The sequence below is a fragment of the Sinohyriopsis cumingii genome, chromosome 1, assembly GCF_028554795.1.
Source record: "Sinohyriopsis cumingii isolate HCF-2022 chromosome 1, ASM2855479v2, whole genome shotgun sequence".
NCBI lineage: Eukaryota > Metazoa > Mollusca > Bivalvia > Unionida > Unionidae > Sinohyriopsis > Sinohyriopsis cumingii.
This window is the reverse complement of record NC_142961.1, coordinates 144,650,502-144,677,026: the sequence shown is the minus strand read 5'-3', so window position 1 is coordinate 144,677,026 and position 26,525 is coordinate 144,650,502. Positions and strand designations below refer to the sequence as shown.

Below are 26,525 nucleotides of genomic sequence, written 5' to 3'. Positions count from 1 at the left end.
ATACGTAAACAACAAATTATAATCACCGCTTATGGGTACTAGATTTTCGGTGCATACTTCGCGCTTTTATAGAAAATCGGATAGCTAAGTATTAAAGAAAAGTGACATATTTACAACACAACTGTCAAAGAAATCTCACGAGTTATAGTATTAAAAAGTATTACATAGTCAGCCTGAAATCAGCAATCTTCATCATTATAATCTCTACAAGCCGACTTTTGAGAGACGGTAAGCTTTGTAATGTTTTAGAGTTTTCACACAAAATGCCTGTTGCTAGGTTTGAAAGCAGGCGAATCCCATTTACTTATAATTATTACGAATAAAATATAACCGATCGATTTAAAGCTAAATATGTATTCCCTATTTGTCAAAACTTGCTTCAAATAGTTAACATTCACACTATCTTGTCTGCGCGAGAAGACGCGATACTACAACATGGAAAAAAGTGAGAAACTTTAATAGCGTATCGTGTGAACTAACGGATCGTTACATTGATGAACTGCGGGCATGTGGTACCAAAATGTGGTAACCTAAAATAAGATTCTGTGGCGAGATCGTAGAGTATAAAACACGCAGAACATAACAGTCAGCACGTAAGATGTGTAATCGTAATGTTGATAATATTGGCACACACACACACATACACACACACACGTTCCTTATCTCACATTGGATCATGAATTATGTGGCGATGTATGACATAACCCTAGGCGTGCACAAATAAAAACTAAATATTTCCATCGTCTTTTGTTGTTATTATTGTCATAACAGCTTTTTGATTGTCCTTCGAGACTATTTTTATTGACGGAAATTCTGAGTAAAATTACACGATGTCTGTAGTATTGGGTTTCACATATAAGCTGCAGGGTCTAAGTTGTTAGCATACTAGATTCTCTGTTAGCAGGATTGGAGTTCGAGACAGGGCCGGCACCAGACCCGGCCAGACTATCTGGCGCCCTAGGCAAGGTTAGATTCTGGTGCAAACACCCCCCCCCCGGAAAATATCAATTTCCAAATTTATAAACAATAAAAAAAAATTTAAAAATGCGCCCCCTGAAATCAGCGCCCTAGGCGGCTGCCTAGTTTCCCTATATGGTAGCGCCGGCCCTGGTTCGAGACCTACCCTGTCCAGTTAGGGTCGAGTGTTGAGGTTTTTCTCTTGGAAAGACACCTGACTATATTTGGCTCAACACGAAAATTTTTTATATGCTGATGTTTCGTTAAAAAACAACTGATGAATCAATTCCACAGATTTTGTGTATGTTTACGGGTCTGAAAGGTTCATGACTAATGACTTTCGTATTCATATGCATGTGACAAAATAGAGGATGGGGTAGATGTTATTTTCAGGAAATGTGGAAATGCTTTAGACTCCTCGATACTGACGAGAATATTGGCAATGCCTGAATCAGTTTTAATTTTCCTTCTCTCTATCCTTCCTCTGAATTGTTTTCGCTATTCTAGGTTCCGCGAAGAAAGAGGGATAATTGAATCAGAAAAACAAAACAAATTGCCTTATCATGTCTTGGACAAGCAAATTAATTAATAAGCGTAAACGTGTTTCGGCAATTACTTTAGTTTTAGGGACAAACGTGAAATATGAGTTTTCTTTAAAGATCTCTCTCTCTCTCAAAACACCCCCCCCCCGACCCCCCGACTTTACATCGACAGAGGTTTGATAACAGACCGGTACATAACCTGGATCTAATATTTTAAGTATGTTTGATTTAGGTTAAATTTGTATGTAATTCAAGTTAGAAATATAACTAGCAGGAATCCTTGGTCATGGTGGTATGCCACTATTATAAATCCGCCCTCACAGTGTAACACGAAAATTGAGGTGGGCGTGAGTCTTCTGACTGATGACTAATCGAAGTTTGGAACAACAATGTCAAAAAAAATATTGACCGGTTTAGCAAAACTTTGCTTAATTTACATGCCGGAAACTTGTTATACTGGAGAAGAGAAGTAAATCGCTTCCCAAACCGCCTAAAAGCACGATAATAAAACACTGTGAATGAAGACGTGGCTTGGTCTAAAATGAACATTTCATCAGTTGGATATTGCAGAACGAAATATGAATAAGGAAGTATTTAATGCAAGCTATTTTTGACACAAATTATAATACATGACATTGTGTGCCAACGTTGCTTTAATAAGTGACTCGGTACTGAGACGATGGTGTGATGAATGCACTCGTCACCCCAACTGCGTAATAAAGATTGCAAAATCGTTTGACTGGCATGAATGTAAAGCATGTTCTACTAAATCAGTTAAATGGACAGTCAGTTATAGAAGTTTTTTCTTTATTTCTATTATGCAGTGTAGAACAGCGTCTCTCCAGGTCATCAAAGCTTACGGATGAATTTAATCAGCTTAACTTCTCATTAAACAAGCAAATGGATATACTTAATATTCAGTTAATCGTGCATGGTCGAATGGCCGCACACGACTTTAATTTTAAAAAATCATCATTATTGAGTTGTGGTTTAGGAACATATTTGTAACGTTTCAAAACAAGTACTGTTTTAAAGGGCGTTTAAAATCAGACAACTTTATAACTAAGCTATAGACTCAGGGTAACTTTTTTCCATTTTTACCTTGTTTAAAAGAAGTTAGATTGGCACAAATATGAAATGTTATCGAACAAAACTGACATTAAATAGGATAAAACTAGGTGACATAACCTTGTTTTATTAAGACCATTACAGAAACCATGTATTCCATGACTAACTTTAGTGACAAAGTTAAAACGAAACTAATTTGACCCAAAACACAACCACCCCCAGGACCGCTCCGGTGGCCTAGTGACTACAGCGTCCGCCTCGGATGTGGGAGGTCGTGGGTTCGGTCCTCGGTTGAGTCATACCAAAGACTTACAAAAATGGTACTTACAGCTGCCTCGCTTGGCGCTCAGCATTAAGAGGTTAGTGTTAGGACTGGTCGGCCTGGTGTCAGGATAATGTGACTGGGTGGGACATCATGCTACATGTCTGCGGCATGATGCCCCAGTGCTAGACATCACTATAAACTGTAACACTGCAGACATCGTAGCGATATGACTGAAAAATTGTTAAAGCTACGTTAAAAATACAGATAACACACACACACACACACACACACACACACACACACACACACGACCCCCAGACCCCTCAAAAAAAAAACGGGCACCACATACACCTCGCACTGCTTATAGTTGCAATAGTTTCAAATCATAGTTTGTATTTAATGGAAAGTCATATTAAACGCTGTTAAACTGACAATATCTTGTATTTCATTTGACAACAGGCCCGGTGTGTGGAACGATTCCAGCATTATGTAATTTGAATCTCTTCCTGTTTTGATTTGAAGAGTCATCAAACGAAGTAATGTTTTCTTTCAATCATGCCAGAAATTTTACTCTATTTGGAAATTAAAGCATTAAAATAAAATGTATGTAGTATCGGAAGAATGTTGTTAATATGTCTAACATAGTTATTTATCAACAGGCAAGGTCCAATTCTTCTCAGCAAAGGAATTTTTTTTCAAGAAACATTTCCCGTTTATTTATATACTACAAAATACAATAGCTGATCGACAAAATGGGTATTGCAAGGGACGAAGTACAGTATAGACCATCTTTCCTGCCTCGCAGTCTAGAAAAAAAGACAGAAAAGAACATTATTTATAAGCATTAAGGAAGCATATGACACACTGTATAGGTTATTATTAATATATAAAAAATGACTGACTACAGTGCTGGATTTAGACATAGCGAGGCCTTAAGCTATGGGAAGCTTTTGAGGCCTTATTTGGTATAAAATAAATTTGAGAGGTCCCTTCAGACTGAGTTCAGACTGTGAGGCACTAAGCTGTAGAGGCCTTATTTGGTATAAAATAATTTGAGAGGTCCCTTCAGACTGAGTTCAGACTGTGAGGCACTAAGCTGTAGAGGCCTTATTTGGTATAAAATAAATTTGAGAGGTCCCTTCAGACTGAGTTCAGACTGTGAGGCACTAAGCTGTAGAGGCCTTATTTGGTATACAATAAATTTGAGAGGTCCCTTCAGACTGAGTTCGGACTGTGAGGCACTAAGCTGTAGCTTATTTAGCTTAGGCCTAAATCCGGCAAAGTCTACCTACCTTCATAGAATGTGTGAAGATATACACTGAATGCAGGAAATTAAGTGAGGATATTGCTTGTACTCAGGTGTATTACGTACAGTGTAAAGCTGTCATCATCCACTGGCGTCATTTTATGCGATATAATTAAAGCTGATACATTGCATACATGAATTGTTTTGAGTCTTAATAAAAGTTAATAATTCGTGTAAAAACCAATTTTTAGAGTAAAAGAGCAGAGTTCATTTTTTGACATTAGATAAGTATTTGATAATAATACCCATAATTCCTTGTGTCTTCTTTTTGCACCGTCATTTTACAAGCACGTACATTTGTCAAAAGCAGAAGTGAATAAGCATAGCTCAAACTCTGTAAATGAGGGTACAGTAATCAATAACGGATTTTCAAAAATTGGAGGAATAATTATTGCGTTTCTACAAGGTACTGTAGACTTTAACAGTATAGGTTACATCATACGCCATCTTCTTCCATCTTGGATTCTTCGTCGGGGCTCGAACTTGAAATCATTAGAACATTTTATTATTAGGACTTCTAAAATTCTATTCGTGGATTATTCTTAGATTATTTTTGGATTTGATTCTTAAAATCGTATTCTTTTTTAATTTTTACAGTATTTTTCCAGGGAAATAAATTATTTGTTATATTTTTCAAAGCTTGTTGTTTTCACTCTTTCTTGTGTTACTGTTTATTCGAGCCTAAACACGTAGCATAATAACTGATATAGAAAATTAGACGAAAATCGTGTTAGCCTTACATAGATATCGTAAGTAATGAACGTTATGTTAATTACATAATTATGAGGTGTATCATAAGAAAAATCTGGCACTCAGAAGAGTATATCTTTTACTCTTTGTTACCGACGGAGTAATCTACATTTGTCTCAACTTTAATTACATTTGTCTCGACTCTACAGGAATATAACCATTGATCCATGCCTTTTAAGTCAGGGGCACTTGTTTTAGAGGCATACAAGTGCTAGTTTGTTTCTTCCTCTTTTGCACATAAAACACACACACACACACCTCCATTCGGCTTAAGTAACGAGAAAAAAAGTAGAGTACATTTGGCGTATCTTCACGATATAAGAATTTTGATGCAATTCACTTTACAACTATGTAATAAAAACAAAGTTCATAACTTTTCGTGATATATTGAAAGGGAGGTCCTTTTTGATCGGTTTTTCAATGTCAAAATGTAAAAGTACGTACATAATTCATCCATTTGTGAAAACAAGCAACATTTAAATTGTACTGCAAGATATTAAATTGAATCATCATTTTCCTATTGGTTGTAAAGTAGCAGTTTCATTTATATACATTAATCACGGTTTTATCTGATTTGTTTGAAATCTATACTTGTTTAGCCTACTGCTCTTAGCGCACAAGCACCTATTTAAATACACTAATTGATTGGATATGGCCACTACTGGATACTTTCAATGATTGGATATGGCCACTACTGGATACTTTCAATGATTGGATATGGCCACTACTGGATACTTTCAATGAGTGATTCCGTCTTACGAGTGTTGATTTATCACTTTTAACTTCGAGTCTCGCAAAAATCTTTCAAGAGTGATTCGTGTACATGTAATATTATTTTAATAGTGTGCTCTATTTTTGGAACTTTATTTTTTGTCGGTTGATTGCACAAGAAGTGAAACTAACACACATGCACACACACACAACAAACAAGCTCAAGAGGGTACGTGCATTTAACGTTATCGCTGTGACCATGGCACACGTACTCGAAAGAACAATACGCATCAAACTGGCTGGTATCGTACCAGTCTGAAAGGTTTTGCTGCACGTGCAGTTTTCGAATTTCTTCGTTTAAGACCAACACTCCTCCTTCATGACAGCTTGCATATTTTTTATTCTGTTTCCTTGGATGAAAAATAACTCAGTCCAGTTGTTACTACACTTAAAGGCGTCTCTTTGCTCGGTATAGCTGCTATTATACATAAAGGCGTCTCTTGAATTATTCTAGTTAATACTACACTTAAAGGCGTCCCTTCAATCAATACAGCTGTTACTACACTTAAAGCGTCTCTTCAACCAATACATTTGTTACTACACTTAAAGCGTCTCTTCAACCAATACATTTGTTACTACACTTAAAGCGTCTCTTCAACCAATACAGTTATTACTACACTTAAATGCGTCCCTTTAATCAATACAGTTGTTACTACACTTAAAGATATATCTTCACTCAGTATACTGCTACTACACATAAAAGGCGTCTCTTGAAGCATAGTTAATGCTACACTTAAAGCGTCTCTTTGCTCGGTATAGCTGCTATTATACATAAAGGCGTCTCTTGAATCATTCTAGTTAATACTATACTTGAAGGCGTCACTTCAATCAATACAGTTGTTACTACACTTAAAGCGTCTCTTCAACCAATATAGATGCTACTACACTTAAATGCGTCCCTTTAATCAATACGGTTGTTACCACACTTATAGGCATATATTCGCTCAGTATACTGCTACTACACATAAAAGGCATTTCTTGAATCATAGTTACTGCTACACTAAAAGCGTCTCTTCAATTAATATAGGTGATATTACACTTAAAGGCGTCCCTTCAGTCAGTATGTATGTCCTTCATTTTTTGGAGAAACTTTACCTTGAATTGGCCAGTATAGTGCCGAGGTGCGTTAATCGCTAATATAAGCACCAGGAATGGACATCATTATAGCAGAAATCCCTGTGATGGCGGCTCGACGATTCTCAAATGGTTGCACCAACTGACTGTTAGTACACAATGGAGGAACCATTACAGGACTGGACAAAGGGTGAACTACTACTTCTCCCTACTTGGACAGACACACCGCTAATGACGAGTCGATTGAAGAAAAGAAAAAAAGGCTCAACGTTACAATTGGGAAAACAGATGCGACATTTAGTGAATTTGAAAACATATGGAAGCAAAAGAACATATCCCTCAAATAACAAATGCGATTCAACAATGTGGGTGTTCTATCCACATTCTTATATTCGCAAAAAAGCGGACAACCACTACAGGCCAGGAAAAGAGGTTAGATTTACTATCATCATTGCCTGCTCCAAAACGAAACATATCTAGTGAGACAAAATAAGAAATAAAACAAAACAACCAAATGCTTGCAGACATCTGCTCAGAAAAGACTTTTAAAGTGGGGGAAACATATTGTGAATGAAATAAAGCAGAATTCCGAATGATTAACTAAATATGACCGAAAGCGACGTGAAGAAGAATGACCACATAGAAAAATGCCCTAATGAAGGATCTTGACTTAGCTGTTTAAACCTGCACGAAGAAATCCACTGAACAGTCAACAGAAACGGCTGAAGCAGAGGCGGCGTTAGGAGTACGCGGGGCCATGGGCCGACCATGACCGCACGGGGCCAGAGTATCGGTATCTCGATTGGTATGTTACTGCAGACACTGATTATGTCTAGACTAGATCAACTTTCGCGATTTGCGTGCATTACGTGCGGCCTGTATCAGCGTTTCCAATTTCCCGGAGAATATAGCTTGACAAGCTCTCATAAGGACGACCTTAGGCATGAAGCGTAGGGCCCCCTCAAGAGCGGGACCTGGGGCGGTCGCCCCACTTGCCACCCCCAAACGCCGGTCCTGGGTTGAAGGCACTTGGTCAATCGGCATATCCACAAGTGGACGCCACAAATGAATGAGACTGAAATGTTATCCGGGACAAAGTTTTGGGTGGATATATATATATATGTTACCTTAGCTTTGTTTCAGTTGAACAGGTCACACGCGGGTAAGCTAAATGCGAAGAGTGTTCGTGACAAATTGTGTGTGTGTGTGTGTGTGTGTGTGATTTGGATTATTTAATGTAGCTTTAAAAAATGTCACTCATATCGCTACAAGGCTGCGGTGTGGCAGTTTATAGTGATGACGAGCACTGAGGCATCTTGTCGCAGACATGTAGCACGAAGTCTTGACAAATTAAAATAATCGATTTGCAAAAAAGCAAATGTACAGTTTCCTGCTTTTAAAGGATATATTAGAATTAGATTATTAGATTCTTTATTTTGGATTCAATAACAAAACAGTATGTAACTATATATTTTGTTTACATGTTTGTGTTTGTAACTGACATTTATTTACCTCGTCCGCCTTGATCTAGGACGCGCTTTGCCAGTTTCTCAGATTTACATCACCGTCTCTCTATGCGTATTTCCTCTATACTGTTTCCTTGACAAAATTATCACTCAAACATCTGATGCATTTGGAAACAATGTTATGTGTCTTCTAATTTGTTTGAGCTTACTATATAATGATTGGACTCTAAAAGCCATAACTTCAATATATGGTGATTTCCTAGCTGGTAATAAGTATGAACAGTCCTACCCACCAATTAGGCAAGTCCTTGATTGTATTTACCAAGGCGGAATACGGCGTAAAGGTTTCATTAGATACGGGGAGATGTGATTCAGGAAATCAAGGATGAAAGGTCACCCATAGAACAGGACGAACGGAAATCATTTTGTACATGGTGGCATTTAGTGTATATGTCCATTGTATGACACTTGCATGTGATCATGTAGTAAATTGCGGGATAAGAACATGTTTTCGTTAGTAGACTGATGTATGGTAATGGACGTTGATCCTGCCTAGGAGAAGTGAAAGGCCTAAAAATACAGAACTTGCCTGCATATAACAATTAATCCTACATGCTAAGGTCAGTATTTAACAAATGCAGTCTATCTGCAATAAGGAATAGTTTCAAAAACCGATATATTCTAAAGCGATTCGGATTATTCTGAAAAACAATGACATGCCTGGAAGCTTAACTGTGAAATTAGAGGCAAATCAGATGCACATAATTAAAGACAAACACTTGGTTATATAAGTAATCGTCAATAATCCTTACAATGCTCTCTCTCTCTCTCTCTTAAACGCACATAAATATTGCTGTCTTGATGTTGTAAAAGCAAACACATCCCAAACTGTTTTCTTCTTCGATACGATTTTTAAGAGTGCGTGTCAGAAGACATATTTACTGACAATGTCTACCATGTTGTATCATCGAAAGCGACAACTGCATAAAAAACTTAATGTGCAAAACTTAATGTTGGTTAATTCGACAATATGTTGTGCATGGTCAATTATATCAACCATTGCTTGGGCAATTGCGTCAATTATCGCATGGGTAATGGTACCAGCTATCGCATGGGCAATGGTATAAACTATCACATAGGTAATTGTATCAACTATCGAATAGGCAGTTGTATCAACTATAGAATAAGCAATTGTATCATCCATCGTATAGGCAGTTGTAGCAACTATCGCATTGGCAATTGTACCAACTATCGAATAGGCAATTGTATCAACCATCGAATAGGCAACTGTATGAACAATCACAGAAGCATCAATGGGGGGAAATGCACACATTTACACCCTCTGCGACATAATTTCTACGAGATTTTTTCAGTATTTAAGTTCAGTAGTATCTTATTCACAATCTATTGCTGAAATTTAATATACACGGTAATGGGTTTCACTGCTTTTATAAAATAATGTAACAACAAGGGATATCACTACCGACGGCATAAACCAACGCTTGCATGAGTCTGCCTTGAAATTCATATTTCCCCAATTTCCATGGACCCGAAGACAACAGTGGTTGTTAGGTGAAGTATTTAACAACAAAAATAATTTCTCTCTAATCCACCAATGACCACACGTTCCAAAGGCTTTAATTTGACACTTTACATTTGTGTGATTCATCAAAAAGACTTTCCAAGTACGAGATCGGCACTTCACGCCATGTACGTCAAAGATCGACCTAAGCACTTAATACACAGAAAATATTTTCAACATTAATAACGGATGTATTTCATCCTGTATTACAAAATAGAGACTTTTTAAGGACTGGCAAAGCCACGAGTTAAAATAATTAATTTGTGGGGTACCACGATATGCAACATGTCCGGTACTAACGTAGAAAGGGATTTTGTTTTAAATTTTTTTATATTAAACCTGCTTCCGAGGAGAAAATTAGACTCACCTTCCGCACACCACCCACACTCCCATTTTAGTAAGTTCGTGTCATTTTCAATCGCATTCACTGGCTGATCATAAAAATATTAGGGTTTGAGAGAGTTGTTGATTTGAGATGAACCGATTTGTTGCTCTTAAGAAAAAGAAGAAGAAAAAAACCGTTGTGGACATTTTTAGACTACTTTTGCCCAAGAAAATTCGATTGAACAATGCAACGCAATGATTTCTTTTTTATGCAAGTGGTCCATGACCAGAAGAACTTATGGGATTGTCCATCCGTCCGTTATGACAAGATTGTTATCGCTGCTTCTCCTAAACTACGTTGAAGATTGCTTTGAAACTTGACACAAACGCATTCATTTCATGGTCTACCGTGTCATAAATAAAAATGTTGTTCCTCAGACATCCAATATGGTTGCAACATCGGTATCGCTACTTCTTCTAAATAGATAATATTAACATGAGATGGGGGTGTGGTTTTACACTTAATGACATCTCATGTTGTCTAGTTGGTCCTAAATTAAAATGGCACCGATCTGACGCCCAATATGGTCGCCACAGCAATCAGTTTCATTCCGATTTTGGACTAATTCAAATTTCTTGTGTTCCTATTGTAAAATGCAGATTTGTTTTATGTTGTACTTAGATAATATTCGAGAGGAAAAGCAAATAATTGGCAATGATCAGTGGAAATAGAAAGTGTTCATTATTTGGACTAAAATATTATTCTGGAACTGTTAAATTGTTCGAAGGAATTCTGGACAACGCCATCTTGACAACGGCACAGTTCTTGGAGGACAGGTACATTTCCAGTTTTGAAATTTATAAGAAAGTTTTCATTCATTTAGGACTTTCATGGACCTTGATAAGGTTTGTTTGCATGCACTTCATAATACTTTAAGTTCCTCTCACATATTCATTTATAACTTTGATAATTAAATTGTTTCAAAAGTTTTACAAAACTTGTTGGTTTTTCTTTTTTTCCTGTCAATTAGTTTTTGAATATAGATTCGTAAAAGCATATAATAAAAAAGAATTTTTCATAGCTCCAGTTAACAGGGACATACCTAAAGCATTTGGCACCCGGGGCTGATCTTTCCTTTGGCACCCCCACAAATAATTTTAATATGTAAACACAAAAATATATTGTGTTTGCAAGTAGATTTTTTAAACAGCACGTTGCTGTCATAAACAAACTGGAAATAACTTTTCCTTTGACGAATTTTTCATTTAGTTTACAAACTTGTACTGGAAATTCAGCTCTCCCGATGGCACTGCCTTCTGGCTGTCACCCGGGGCGGACGGCCTCCCCTCGCACCCCACTTAGTACGCCATTGCTAGTTACTAATTTCCTTATGTTAAGAATTTAGGGAGAGTCCATTTTACCACACTAATGCTGCACACCATAAAGCAAAGAGTCACGTGAATATTGTGTATGATGAGGTTTTCTCCTCGAAATCGACTAATTACTCGGTTTCAGAAATATTCTTCAGTTCGATACAAATAATCACGAAAATCTCACATCGCTATAAACAGAGACCTAAATATAACTAGCATGTATTCAGGTTTATTACAGGATCAATTAATACAGTGTTTCATTACGTTACTAATGAAGGTTTTGAAGCTGTTTATGCAAATTGCTTCTGTGTGTGTGTGTGTGTGTATGTGTGTGTGGAGAGAGAGAGAGAGAGAGAGAGAGAGAGAGAGATTTGGATTTGTAACGTAGATTTACCAAAAAAATTTTCAGTCATATCGCTACGATGTCTGCAGTGTGGCAGTTTATAGTGATGTCTAGCACTGGAGCATTATGTCGCAGACATGTAGCATGATGTCCCACCAGTCACATTTTTCTGACACAAGGCCGACGAGTCCTAATACTAACCTCTTAATGTTGAGCGCAAGGCAGCTGTTAGTAAAATTTTTATAAGTCTTTGGTATGAATCGGCCGATGTTCGAACCCGCGACCACCTGCATCCGAGACGGACGCTCTAACCACAAGGCCACCGGAGAGAGAGAGAGAGAGAGAGAGAGAGAGAGAGAGAGAGAGAGAGAGAAGTCAAAGATATTCATGTACAAATCAACCCGATACTGTCTAGTCAATACGCATATATGGAAGAGTTAACGGTCATACCTTCCCATGAATGTACGTTTGCTCTGTTGCGAAGGTAACCCAATCTTTCAGACCACTTTAGCGCTCAGACAGCGTTACTAGTTTCCATTCCATTAAATTTCAACTCGTCCCCTTTATTACGAGCGAATCCTCCTGATAAAGAGCTTATCCCTTTCGGTGTCCAGTATTAAATACAATCTATAGACGGAAGTTTTTTTTGTTCTAGGGTTTAACGCCTTTTTTCAGCATAAGATAGGCTATACATGGCGGCCAGTATAACCGGTGGAGGAAGAACCCTGGAAAACCCAGGTAAGAACCACCGACCCACGAGAAGCTACTGGCAGGCTTTCCCACGTACCCACCTAGCCAAGCCTTGGACTCGAACCCACGCAGACAGAGGTGAGATGGCAGTGATCCGGAACGGTGAGCGCTTTAGACCACTTGGCCACTCGGGGCCCCTATAGACGGAAGTAATTACGTTCCATATTTACATATACATACCACTGAAGAATTTACCGTGAAATTCATGTGACAGTTCCACAAGTCTGACGTTCACACCTGGCACTGCAGCTTAATAGTCTGACGGTAGCACCTGCCATCGCAGTGTAACAGACAATTCAGTATTAATAAGACTATGTATTCAAAAAAAAACAAAAAACATTTTGTATAGTTGCATCAGGGCAAAGAACGACATGTCAATAAATTGTAACCCTTTTCTGAATCTATTCATACGGAAGTATCCCGTTGAATTTGTTACTGGTTCACAAACACGTATCAATGCAGGTATGTATCATTTTATTATGAAATTATTGTTTGAATGACACTGCAATTTGTGTTCTGAATTATCACACTTATTTTCCCTTTTTGTCCCTCTTATTTGCAAATTTTTCTTTCGAATGAAATTAATACGACTATTGTTATCGGCAATGTTCTTGCACAAAGTCTGGGTTCAGCGTATTTTTTTTTCTTCCGTTTTCCTTTACTTTTGTCTGTTGATGAATACAACCGATAACACGATTGCATCAATATTGCAATAATTGTTTACGTGTTAATTGTTTATTTGTTTCATTTTCGTATCATTTTGTTAGGGATTTTGACGAATTTTCAGCATGTTTCAGTTCTACTCAACGACTTAGAAGAATTAAGTTTGCGAGTTTGTCGTCCGGCAAGATGTCGCATTGTGAGATAGTGTTTTGGACATATCGCATCGGCAAGTTTATAAATCAGTTATATGCCGCATCAGCACTTTTGTCCATTGCGGAGGGGTTTAGTAAATTGTCGCAGTCCAGTTGAATAGTAGTCAAAAACTAAAATCACTATCGACTATATTTAATCATCATACAGGTTTTTCCTCAGTATTAGATTTGGTATGTGGCATATGGGTATTTTGGAACTGTTATTTTTTTGGAAGTACCAGCGTACTTCCTCTTTGGACTATCTTTCTTTTCTTTATATAAAACGGTTGATTATAATGAAAGAATGGTGCACCATGCATACCTAATGTAAACAGAACGTTGTACATAACCTTATCCTCTGTTTCCACAACAACTGTTTCACACAGTTTCTCTAGTGTCCCTTTCTGGTACTTCTAAAAGAACCGATGTTACACTTGGAATCATTTCTTTTCTGCCTGGAAACGTAATTCTAGAATCCTCTTGTCATTCTCACATAAAACCATGCCATATTGCATCCTTTGTTTGAGCAGTGTGGGAATCAAACCATAAGTGCCATTTGTCCTTGAAATGAAGATTATTTATGCATAGGCGAATCGAATCTCTTCTTAACAGTCATAAAGAGATTGGGATTAGCTTGCCTTTAAGCTGATAAAAGAACCCGTTTTGCCTTCAGTTTGTTAATTCTGTATCCAAATCATTGCGTCAAAGTGGGATCGCGAATATGTCGCATTGCCAGCTTAAAGATGCAAGGAAGACAGATAATAAACAACAGCAGAAGCAACAGCAGGTGCAAACAACAAACGACAACAATCAACAAGCTAATATGCAATGGGCGAAAACAGAGGGCAAAGAGAATAAAGCAAAAGAACCAAAAATGAAATCACGAACGCGCTGAAACAGAAAGAAGTACAATCACAAGACATGGTAGAAAGAGGGGAAAACGGAGAGGGACTGGAGAAGAAAAGACGGAAGAAGGAAGAAGCAAAGGAAATACTCATACACAGGATTATTACACACTGAACTTTGATGAGGAGCTAGAGGACATAGAGATGACGCCAATTTTAATATAGTGAGAACGTAAAGGATATTTTATTTACTCAAAAAAAAAAAAGAAAAACGGACACACACACACACACACGCCAAACCCCCGGAAGGACAGAAAAAGGGATCCATAACGGGCATCTGTAAAATGTGAAAGAGAGTGGAAAGAGATATTGTACTCACGCATACATCATAATAATGGTAAGGACAACCACGAAAATTTGGAAAAAGCCCAACTAAAATCTGGAACAAACAGATATAAATTTAAAAAAGAGCGATGACCAGCACTATAGACCTCAGGGTAGATGTTGCTTATTAATCTTCTTGAGGGAATACGGGAGGGAAACCCGCCCAGCAGACAACTGTCTGGAGGTGGGGGGGGGAGTACTGAACTTTGACCCCAAGACCACAAGCTTGGTCAGGTAGGAATATGTAAAGAACCTCCACAAAATTACTGACTCGTTATGAGTGGGCATTTCGGACGTTCTAACCAGCTATGTATGCTGGAACGGACTAAGAGCTGCCGATATACAAGAATTTATTACAGTCCTTTCAGTCAATGGTGGGAGGAATTTTACGACTTTGACCCATACTGAAATATTGCTGGGGTGTCACTGCAACTAAAATCTGCACAGAAGTTCGAATTATAGCAAGGTCCATTTCAGTCTGTTTGGGGAAAAAAAACCCAAGAATTTATTGCATTTGGTCTGAATTTTTTAAATTCATTTCTTAGAAGTGTGTGTGTGTGTGGGTATTGAAGGATGTGAGAAAGAGAGAGAGGGACAGAATACAAGTGATAAACAAGGTTAGCAATTTTATAAAATGGGGCAAAATGTTCACATATCTTTCAGCAAACTGTTTTAGCTTTATTTCAACCCATTGGAGAACTCGAAAATATTATTAATTTACTAAATAGTAGTAAATATCTCGCCTGTCGACATTAAATGTTATTCTCCTACCCTGACTCTTTCAGGAATAATTTTTCAACCGCCCATATTAACCCCACAAATGTGTGGTGATGGTGGTAGTCAGGCCCAGTGGGGTCATATAATTCCCATGAAACAACCTTTTCCTTTAAATGGGTGGGGGCTCCAAAATTAAGATTTTTCGCCATTGATTACGTGACTATTTTACGTAGATATCACGGATCTAATTGAAAGAGGATGGATATGTTCTAGTACAGTACTCCCCAAACATGACATCATTCTTGTGTATGTATGGGGGGGGGTGCATGGGTTAGAAAGCTTGTTATAGTAGTAGATGCTAAACAAGATTTGAGATATTTTAAATTATTAATTTTATTTAATTTTATTAATTCGACAAAGTAAAGATGTCCTTGGGTAACATTTACAGGGCTGGATCTGGTCAACTGTACTGTTGGGGGTGGTTCCAAAAATTCAAAAGGGCCCCGACTTTCCTCGAAAGTGCACCAAAAGCAAAGACCTATGTGTCTATTTACTCAAAGTGTACATAAAATCTTGTTTCTAAGAAGGCACCCTAAAAATAATGACAATGAAAACAGATAAATTACGGTATTGTTTTACCTTTTTTGTGTAAGGCTGTAACCCATCTCTATAATTTTTTTTAATGGATTCGCTCTATAAATAATGTTATTTGCAATATGAGCAGAAATAAACACGTTTTTGGTTAGTAATAACCGCACCCCTTTGTCAAGTAGTGCAAAATGATATATTTCTCTCACAATGACTCAAGCCAGCTGCCTTTCCATAAGCGCGCGCATAATTTAAACGATAAGCTCAGTCAACCAAATCTTTGTGAAAAACAAAACAAAAACAAAGAAAAAGAAACGCGCGTTTTCCCGGCTAACCTAGGATTTTAGTTTAGTAACGTGGCCTGTCGTTGCCTTGGGCACATAACGGTAAGAAATTCCTCACCACGTGTAATCAATCACGCGCTTGACAACCCTCCTGCATAAATGTAAGAGGAAATCAGACACCAAATTATATTGTATTCAAAACGTTACCTGGCGAAGTTTATTTATGTAGATTCCCGAGAAACTTCCTATTAGGTCTTGATAAATGGATTCTCTTTAAAGCGCGGCCAGCTGCATTGATAAGAAATGTCATTGAAAGCCTTTTTCATTCTTCTGGGAGAGCAAATCAAAGGATGGAACAAAAGATATTTTTTTTAGATCAATAGGACTATTTAGAGGCAATCCTTATCAGCAGGAAGTGCGTTCTACTTCTGATGAAAGAACACCCCAACTGTATAAAATAACGGAGACCTTTGCGTGGCGAAGAATTTAAATCGCAAGGCGGGAATCGATAGTGTGTCGGGTGTAGCTAACGGCGGATTGGTGGACTAAAGGAGGACAAAGAAACGCGAAAAATCCTAGGCAAACTTGAGGATGGAGCATTAGTGTAGTGGTAATTGAAACTGTCATGTCAGTTATTGGTTTTCAAGACTTTTCACTACAGCAAATACTCCTTACAGAAACAACAGTTTGGTTGGTGTAGCCACGTGGTTTTGGGTATTATTTCGTCAATAGTGTGTGCTTTGTGAATCGTGTATATATAAATGTTCATGTCAACAGTTTCCTTTTGTAAGCTGATGAAATATGTCATCAAAACTGTTATTTACCTTTTCGTTGGATCAACACTTTGCTGAGCTGTCATCACAATTTAAAGAGGAGTAATACCAACTTGCCATTAAGATTACGGTTTTTAGAGTTAGTAATTACGATCTACGCTTTGTCTTTCAGTGACGTTGTGGCAATGTAGACGATATCAAACCTCAAATCTCTATAATGGAGCAATACGTGCTCGAGAAGTGAACTTTTCGGCGTTAGATGCTTGAAGGGAAATTTGAAACCACAACGCGGAATCTCGTTGACATAGCTGTGTTTTCGATTGGTGTGTGCCGCACGAAAGCCTGGACTACATTTTCTACCACTCCTTTGGATTTCTTAAGACCAGAATATGGATTCTAAGCTAGCTGAACAGAAAGAGGTAAGAGAAAGTTTCTAATATAGTTATGAATTTTTTTTTAAAATTTGCATACTGGATAGATGGGTATAAAAACATAATGGGGCAGCTATGAATAAATCTATGTCGTATGTTCGCATAAAATAAAGACAACTGAAGTTTATGAAACCAGAAAAGGGGGGTAGCTTTGTAGAAATTAGTCCAAAAAGCAGTCCTCAAAGTTACTTTTCTTTGTTTGCCCGGGGGAGGGGGCTGTTTTATCAGACTATGTAAAAGTCAGTAAAGTGCACAGCAGTGAGGAAAACGATGAAAATACGTACATGATGCGAAATCATTTGTCATCGTAATCTCATCAACGTTAAAAGAAACCATAATCAGGTAATATACACATGTAATGCTTTTAAAGAAATCTGTATAGATGTGGAGACATGATATAGTTCCTCCACACATTATACTAAGTTAACAATGATTTAAGAGAATTGCATCTAGGTTTTTAAGAGAGGGGTGGATACCCGCCTCTCTCTCGTCTGACCACAGGCACTTGATTCTGGGGTAAACTAATGTGTACACTCACTAGTAACACTGTACACATTAGTTTACCCCAGAATCAAGTGCCTGTGCGTCTGACTCATGTGGTACTGATTTTCTATATTTACGGTTACGCGTTTAGTTAAAAATTACACTATTAATATTTCAACAGATGACTGAAAAAAGTTCGTGTTGGTTTGTTGCAAATTTCTGCTGGAAGAAGCGGTTGATACAAAACGGATATGAACTTTTTTCTTACCACTAACAGCAATGGCTAGGTTCCTTTGTCTCGATCCGGTTGAGCTGAACCACTTGCACAGCGTTCATTACACTGTTTCCCATAAAATCTCACCATCAGATAACCTTTGACGAGGGCGGATATGGGGTGGGGGTGACTATCGCCGTATTTTTGGGGAGAGATAAAGCAATAATTATTTATTTCGTAATTTCAGTCTGTTTAATCATTCTTTGTTTCCTCGTTTTATTTGATATCACGTTAAGCGTACCAGAAATAATGCGTGAATTAGGGACAGATGTTTCACTATCATGAAAACGAGCATGGTAAACAACTTAATTTAATTGGAGCATTTTAATTAGGGGTTCATGGGGGGGGCTGTTTACTTTATCACAAAATTCCGTGGCGCTTTAATAGGTGTTGATTTTGTGATTAAAAAGGTACATCATTCCGTTGATTTTGTGTTTGTCCCGAGTTCTGATACAAATATTACTGTTTTTAGTTGACGGGATCTAGAACCCCTCAGGTTATGATAGTGAAATCTGTTTCCTGATGTTGAAGATAACTTGCATTCACTAGTACAAATTAGTGTGACGTGTGCACATTCTACATTTAGAACTATAATATATTTAGGAGATTATTGTTCCTCAGTGCACACAGGGGCACACATTCTGAAATGTAATTCTGTATTTTGTATGAAGTTTTCGTATTGTTTGTATCCATCAAAAAGATGGGTACTGGGAAGTCGTGAAATAATTTTCAGCTCCTTTTTTTTTGGGGGGGGGGGTAGTCCGAGATTCATCGGACCCTTGTCACCCCATTTTTGATATTTGGACATTTATGTTGGGGTGTGCAAATATCACAAAATGGGGTGTCTAGGGTCAGAGGAAACTCGGACTAGAGGGGAGGGGTCTGTGTCTCAAACCACGTTTATATGAACTTGCACTAATACGAGCTCGCAACTTATTCCTTCTTTTGTACCGTAAATACTCGATTAAAATGTTAGCTTAACTATTACTAATAGTAAGGGGCCCCCGAGTGGTCTAAAGCGCTGTCCGTTACAGATCACTGCCATCGCACCTCTGTCTGCGTGGTTCGAGTCTCGGATTCAGCCAATGTGGGTATGTGAGAAAGCTTGCCAGTAGCTTCTCGTGGGTCGGTGGTTCTTTCCGAGGTTTTCCTGGGTTCTTCCTCCACCATTAATACTGGCCGCCATGTATAAGCATATCGTGTGCTGATAAATGGCGTTAAACCCTACAACAACAACTAATAGTAAGGGACAAATGGTCAAACACTTCGCACTGTGCGTCAGAGTTAAAACCGTTGTCACACGCATGCTAGAAAATGATGTGGACCCCATTTTGTAACATTTATGTTACACTCAATATTACACAGCCATGGAGTCCTTTCAGTTTTATGGAATAAAAAAACATACATTAATCAGTAAATAAAAACGAAGTAAGAGACGTTTTTTATATTTTGTTGATGAAAATTAAATATGCAAGCACATACAAGAGTAGACTTAAAGAAACCTTCGCAGGTTGGGATTGTAAATATTTTCTTGCTTAAAGACTTTATAAAGATGGCAGTAATTAAGTGTGCTTAAATCTTGCAGCATTTACTTGTGAGCCAATTATAAGCAATATTCAGAATATCATTTTTTCTCAGATACGTGTAATTCTTATTCTAGCTTCACGTTTATGAACCAAAAAAGGGAATATATTGTCCTTAAACAACGTGTGTGTGGTTGACAAACAATATCAATACAAAACCTGACTCCACACGTGACAAAGGCATTCTCAATATAGGAAATTGTTGTGTGGGTGTGTATGTTTTGGATTTTTAAAAGTAGCTTTCACAATTTTTTAGTCATATCGCTATGATGTCTGCAATGTGGCAGTTTATAGTGATGTCTAGCACTGAGCCATCATGCCGCAGACATGTAGGATGATGTCACAACCAGTCACATTAACCTGACGCCAGGCCGACCAGTCCTAACACTAACCTCTTAATGCTGAGCGCCCAGAGACAGCTGTTAGGATTATTTTTTATAAGCGTGCCGTCCCTCTAAGTCACATTATCCTGACCAGTCGGAACACTAACCTCTTACTGTTCTGCTCCTAGCGAGGCAGCTGTTACTACTATTTTTATTTGTCTTTGGTGTGACTCGGACGGGGTTCGAACCCACGACCTCCCGCATCCGAGGCGGACACACTAACCACTAGGCAACAGACGCGGTCGATATAGGAAAGGGAACTTTCAACTACCATTGTGTAACTCTACAGATTACATCCAAAACCTCGACGTCAGAAATGTAACATTCAAACACTGCCTCGTAATTGAACAAATAAAATTGAACTCTCGAGTTATGAAATGAAACTTTGAGCACAAACAATTTCAATAAATATGTGAAGCTGGAATTTTTTAAGCTATAAACTTTCAACGCAAACAACTTTATTCGACGTGTGAAAATGAAATTCCCGCCATACTGCGCTGAATTTTGAACCTCCGCTGTGTCATGCAACATTTACTATCTAAAAACTCTAGAAAATTGAACTCGCAACCACCGCTATGTAATTTAGCACATGAAGTTTGCAAAACTGGAAATATGAAATGTAACGTTTAGCACCAACAATTGACTCATTCAGTTTTCTTTTTTGACCAGCTTATGTCCATTACTTAACCCCATACTTAAATACAATAGATGCTATCACATAGAATGCCAGCTAATTGGGTTTATGTATGTAATTTAACAAATATACCCCACTTTTGCAGGCCGAACGTGTATTTGATAAATATGCAGTGAGAGTTATAAATAGGGCATTATGAAAATTTCTTTTATGTCAGTAAGAACAGAGAAGGTGTTTAACAAACTTCACAGGTTGTGGATATTGTTTAACTGATTACTTCTATTTATATATAATTTTAAGCATTATGGAATTGCGAACTGCAAGGAATGTTTCTTTCCTCCGAAATTCGATAGCTTTACAATGTGCAAAACTACGTACCTCCAAAAGATTTGACAACGGAAGTGCGTCAGTAAGCATAGGCCATTTACACTCTGCAAAAACGCGTATTAGCACACTTTTTGAAAGAATTGTGCTTAGTTTAAAGTTACTTACAAGACATTATTAGACTGACTTCAGTATGTCATGAAAATTAACAAACTAATGTGTGCTCGTATTTAGAACTAATTTGTGGCTCTTAACATCTAGACATGACCTCGGCGTAGTGATAATACCCAGACAGCCGAGTCGCTATTTTTTTTAAATAGCGAATATGGCGTAGTTGGTTTTTAACTGAATGTCGTGATTTCCTGGGTGCATGACTGCAGCTGACTCCGATCGTCGGCTTGATTCTGTCAGTAGACTTAGTTAATTCCCATTAGACAAAGACCTCGTATCAACCTTTGTGTAACTCCCATGAAGTACTACGTCATATTCTCGCGATGACTTGTGTAGCTTTTGATATGTTTTCGTTTTTAAGAACAAAGGACTATAAGGCTTGTTACAATCAGTCTTTTTTTAAATAATCGGTTTATGTTTGTATTTAAAAAAAGCAATTTCTCTAAGAAGTAATGTCTTCACATAAATGTATACCTCTTATCTCCTATCGTTACACATACCTGCTGACCCTACATAAACAACTAAAGCCATCGAAGTGTATATCGTGCCCCTGTCTACTGACCGGAAGCATTCTTAAGGAGCGTATCAGATCTTAACCGTGACATAAATTTTATATCAGGTGAATAAATCAGCACTTAGAATATGTTACGCCATATAAAAAAATTAAATACAAAATTGAGGTTCTTAGCGAATGCGGTTTAAATTGCACATTTGAATCCAAATTGTAAGAAATTTGCCCTTAACAATGTTTTTATTTGTTGTTTTATTTACATCAGGACTTTGCACATTTTATATCGTAAGAGAAACTATTTACTTTTATTATAGGTGTTTAGCTACTATATTATTTGGAAGTATTCTATCTTCCAGGATTTTTCAGTTTTTTTAACTGATATTTTTATGCTTGTAACCACCATTGTGTTGGCGTGCCATACAATCCTAATATAATTGCTGTCGCTAAGCAGAATAATTCACCAAAACCATCCTTAATCTTCCGCCTATCTTCTTAATATAAAAATTTGTAATGATTCATCACAGTTCACAAGTACCGCATTTTATGAACGACGTGAAAAGGCAAACGTATTCTGTTTTGGGTGTAAGAGACGACCAAGTCTGAGTGTCCTCTAAACCTGCCCGCCCCAGTGTCAGAACGTCTAAAAATAGGGTGGGGAGGGTCATAGGAAACACGGACTCGTGACGGACATTCTGTAGAACATAAGATGGATTATATATATATATATATATATATATATATATATATATATATATATATATATATATATATATAACAGTTTATATAAATAATAGTAATTTAAGTCAAAGAAGATATTATGGAAACATTTTTTCCGCACAAAAAACGCATAAAGTGGATTTTCCGTTTTCGTCATTATTATTATTATTATTATTAAGGTATAAATAACATTGCAATAATGGGTTGAGCATTTTTCCAAAATACGATTGTCGTGGGTCTATCATGTATTTCAAAACTTGTGGCATAAATATAACAATAACTTAATTTGGGTGATTTTCCTATGTGCTTCGAGCAATAAACTGAAATTATGCCGTTAATTTGGGTGGCGAAGTAGATACATTTCCGGCCAACACGAGTAATGTCAAAAGAACACACTATGGCAATAAAAACAATTTACGGTTTATCGGTGCTCTACGACTGAAAGTGTGCTGTGTATGAGTAGTGAAAATGTACATGTAGATTTTACCAATTAAACGATACGGCGTTCCAGGACACGAGGAAAAAATCCCTCTTGCATTATCCTGTTCATTGTGGCAAGGGCAGTCCTGCATAGAGACTACAGATGTATGTGTATGTTGTATATACAGAACTTATCTTTAACGTTTTTAAGACAACTCGAAACCGACTATATGCATGATATAGATGCATAACGATGGTAGTAGTAGTAGTGCAACTGCAAAATGCACAGACCCAGATCTACTGTAACATAATGCTTCGACAGATCTTGGTCTGTGCAGTTTATTATTAGTAATCAGTAGAACAAACAATATAGACCCTGATATGCAGGCGCATTATGCTACGGCAGATCAGGATCTTTGTTGTTAGCGGTTTGACTCGACTTAAAAGCGAGTATAGTTGGTATTATTTTGAGGCATTTAATTTTTACTCTCAATACGATTTACTCGTAATATGCGTAGCTACTGCCAGGGTCTGCTATTATTCTAGTGGGTACTTAAAATTGTGTGTGATTTGGATTTTTAACGCAGCTTTAACAATTTTTCAGTCATACGCTACGATGACCGCTGTGTGGCAGTTTATAGCGATGTCTAGCACTGGGACACGCATTCATGTAGCGTCGTGTCCCTTCAAGTCACATTATCCTGACCAGTCTGAACACTACCTCTTAATGTTCTGCTCCTAACGAGGCAGCTGTTCGTACCATTTTTATAAGTCTTTGGTATGACTCGGCCGGGGTTTGAACCCGTGACCTTCATCCGAGGCGGACGCTCTAACCACTAGGCCACCGGAGTGGTACTTAAAATTGTAAAATGCTGATTACAAAAAATAACCACGTGACAGAATGTCTTATGGTATGACACTTTGTCCGTCGTTTACAACCTTTTTTCCGACAGAAAGTACAATGGCATGCAACTAACCTTTTTAGAATATGCCTCCCCCCCCGCCTTAAAATGAGTCCGATGTCATGAGATGAGATGATGACGTGATCTCCGCACCCCTCATCATGTTTTGGATAGTCGTTTTTTAGGAGTCAATCAACCAAAGTGGTATTGCCAGCGAGACAATCAAATGGATACAATACAAAATTAATGGATGGAATAAGTTATCTGAGCAGCGATACATAATAATACAACACAAACCCCCGTATGTAAAATGTAACAATTTATTCAGTTACATAAGCAAAATGAATTTGATCATGAACTTTGAATAATTAAATTTCTGTTTGAAATATATTTTGTAAAATGTATGCGAAATTTAATTAGCCATTTTCTTATACCGATAGAACAAATTTCGTCATATATTCGAGTGACCGGCACAGCTCAGTTTGCCGGCATGTCAGCATAACCTGGATGCTTCAGTTCTCTCCCTCCCCCTCTAGCCTCTTCGCGTCATCAACTGCCTTCATTGTAGACCGTGCCCTTTCCACTGTGCATTACAGGTATGGAGCTATTTTGTTTTTCTTTGTACCTTTCCGTTCCCAGGCCAGCTTATTATCAGAGACTTCTCTGTCTCTTCTCTGGTTCTCCCTGGCTTGTCTCGACCCTGTCATTCCCTACCCTTAATCCTGCATTGATATATCTGTCTAAGCGTTATCGAACGGACTCTAATTAAAATTCAGTTTGAACGGATTCTAAAACTCAATTCAAACGGACTCTAAAATTCAATTCATGCTTCAAACAAAGTAGATCCAATCCCACGTAGTCAACAATTTATTGCCCATACGTCAATCATGTCACGCTGACCAAAACAGAATGTACTGCATAAGTATCTCTACAAAATTTTGTGCTATTACAGTCATCGTTAATATAATATAGAAACATTGAAATAACTTGTCCAAAATTGCAAAATAAAATTTGATCAAATTTGACAAAAGTATTCTGGCGTCTATGACATTCAACTTTTGTACATTTACACCTATCTGCCACATCTTATGGCCGCCATGCCCCAAAACGTGGAAGAAGCTAAAGACGAATTCTTCTCAGGCACCTTAACCGAACTGACCAAATTGGACAGAAAACATCGAGGAATAAACGGTTTTAAACTTATATTATCAAATTTGACAGCAAGCGTTTTGCAGATGATGCTAGTTTGCAATCAAATGTGGCCGCCATTACTAAAATGGAAAATCTTTAAAAGGCTTCTTTTCAAAATCTACATGGTACCGTACAATCTGACTTCATTTAACAGAAGAAGTCTGGCATGAATTATTTTTTTAAGTTAATGCAAAATTACACTCTGCAATTAAGTATGGTGGCTGTTACTTAAAATATAAAAGCTGTTGATAATTTCTTCTTAAACGCTGCTTAGCAGACACGGATAACATTGACAGAAAGTGTCTTCGCTTGAATGCTGTTCACGTTGATATAAATGATGGCGATACCATTGTTCCAACTAAAATTCCTTTCGGAGTCGGTGAAGATGAGCGCACGTGTTTACCTTAAGGACACCTTTTTGAGATGGGGCCTTGTGTCAAGAGTCACGATGTCATAATGATATTTATAATTTCAGATGGAAATTGACATGTTTTATTCTGAAACAGTAACCAAATCAGTAATATATATATATATATATATGGAAAATATGATTACTTCTTTAAAAAATATACTTTTTAGTATATGCATTAGAGAAGTATACATGTATTGTTTTAATTTTTTTTAACCAATGAATTACAAAAAGGCGCTTGGCCTATATGATGAAGGGAATATTGTGTGTAAGGCTTTTATTTTATCTAATTAACTTTTCGTATATATCTCAAGCTTGGCGTATACACTTTACAAATAGTCCTCACTCAACCCTACACCATCTTTTTTAAATGTTTATCCAGAGAGAGAAAAAAATCATAATCGTTTTAGTACCTTCAGTTCGCTTATTTTTTAAGGTATGTTGATAGTGCCAAAAGCACGTCGAGTGGAGAGCGTATAGTAAAAGTTCATTTTTCCCAAAGCGTGTTATCCAGACCTGTTACACGCCTTATCTAGACCTATGAAAGGTGTTATCCAGACCTGTTACACGCCTTATCTAGACCTATGAAAGGTGTTATCTACACCTGTTAAAGTAAGTGGAGCAGAAAAGACATATCTTTAGGTCAATGATTCTATGGAACTTCAGAACTAATGTTCATTTGCTCTTTACATCTTTACAGAATTTTGATACCTACAGACTTCAGATTAACGGTTTTTTCTTTTTTTTCCTGTTCTCGCAGTATTTGATTCTTATATTGACTTTTTGTACATACACACCAACAACTCATGTGTGTGTGTGTTTGTATATATATATATATATATATATATATATATATATATATATATATATATACGTACGTTCGTACTTACGTATGTAAGGAAGTGTATACCTGCACATAATTACGCACCTGCAGGCCTATATAGGAACACGCGTATTTAGTGCAGTTTGCGGTTGATCAAAACCCTATCATTACGAAGTTCAGACTGTCTTTGCTAAAGGCAATAAATGATAATATTATCCAAATAATGGTTTACCCCTGTCACGAGTTTCTTCG

At 37.4% G+C, this 26,525-nt stretch overlaps 1 protein-coding gene and 1 long non-coding RNA gene across 2 annotated transcripts in view; one reads left to right on the top strand and one right to left on the bottom strand.

Moving 5' to 3' along the window:
- Positions 1 to 3,502: 3,502 nt before the first annotated feature.
- Positions 3,503 to 17,205, bottom strand: LOC149808078 (uncharacterized). Its single transcript, XR_016424004.1, has 3 exons — positions 17,069 to 17,205; positions 6,755 to 6,961; positions 3,503 to 3,638 (listed from the first exon to the last, which is right to left on the bottom strand). It is a non-coding gene; the product is annotated as an uncharacterized LOC149808078 (long non-coding RNA).
- LOC149808077 (tetraspanin-9-like) overlaps positions 16,394 to 26,525 on the top strand; it is a 148,818-nt gene continuing 138,686 nt past the window's right edge. The window contains exon 1 of the mRNA XM_089973363.1: positions 16,394 to 17,436. Coding sequence (XP_089829489.1) covers positions 17,407 to 17,436 — 30 coding nt within the window. The 5' untranslated portion in view covers positions 16,394 to 17,406. The remainder of the gene's footprint in view (positions 17,437 to 26,525) is intronic.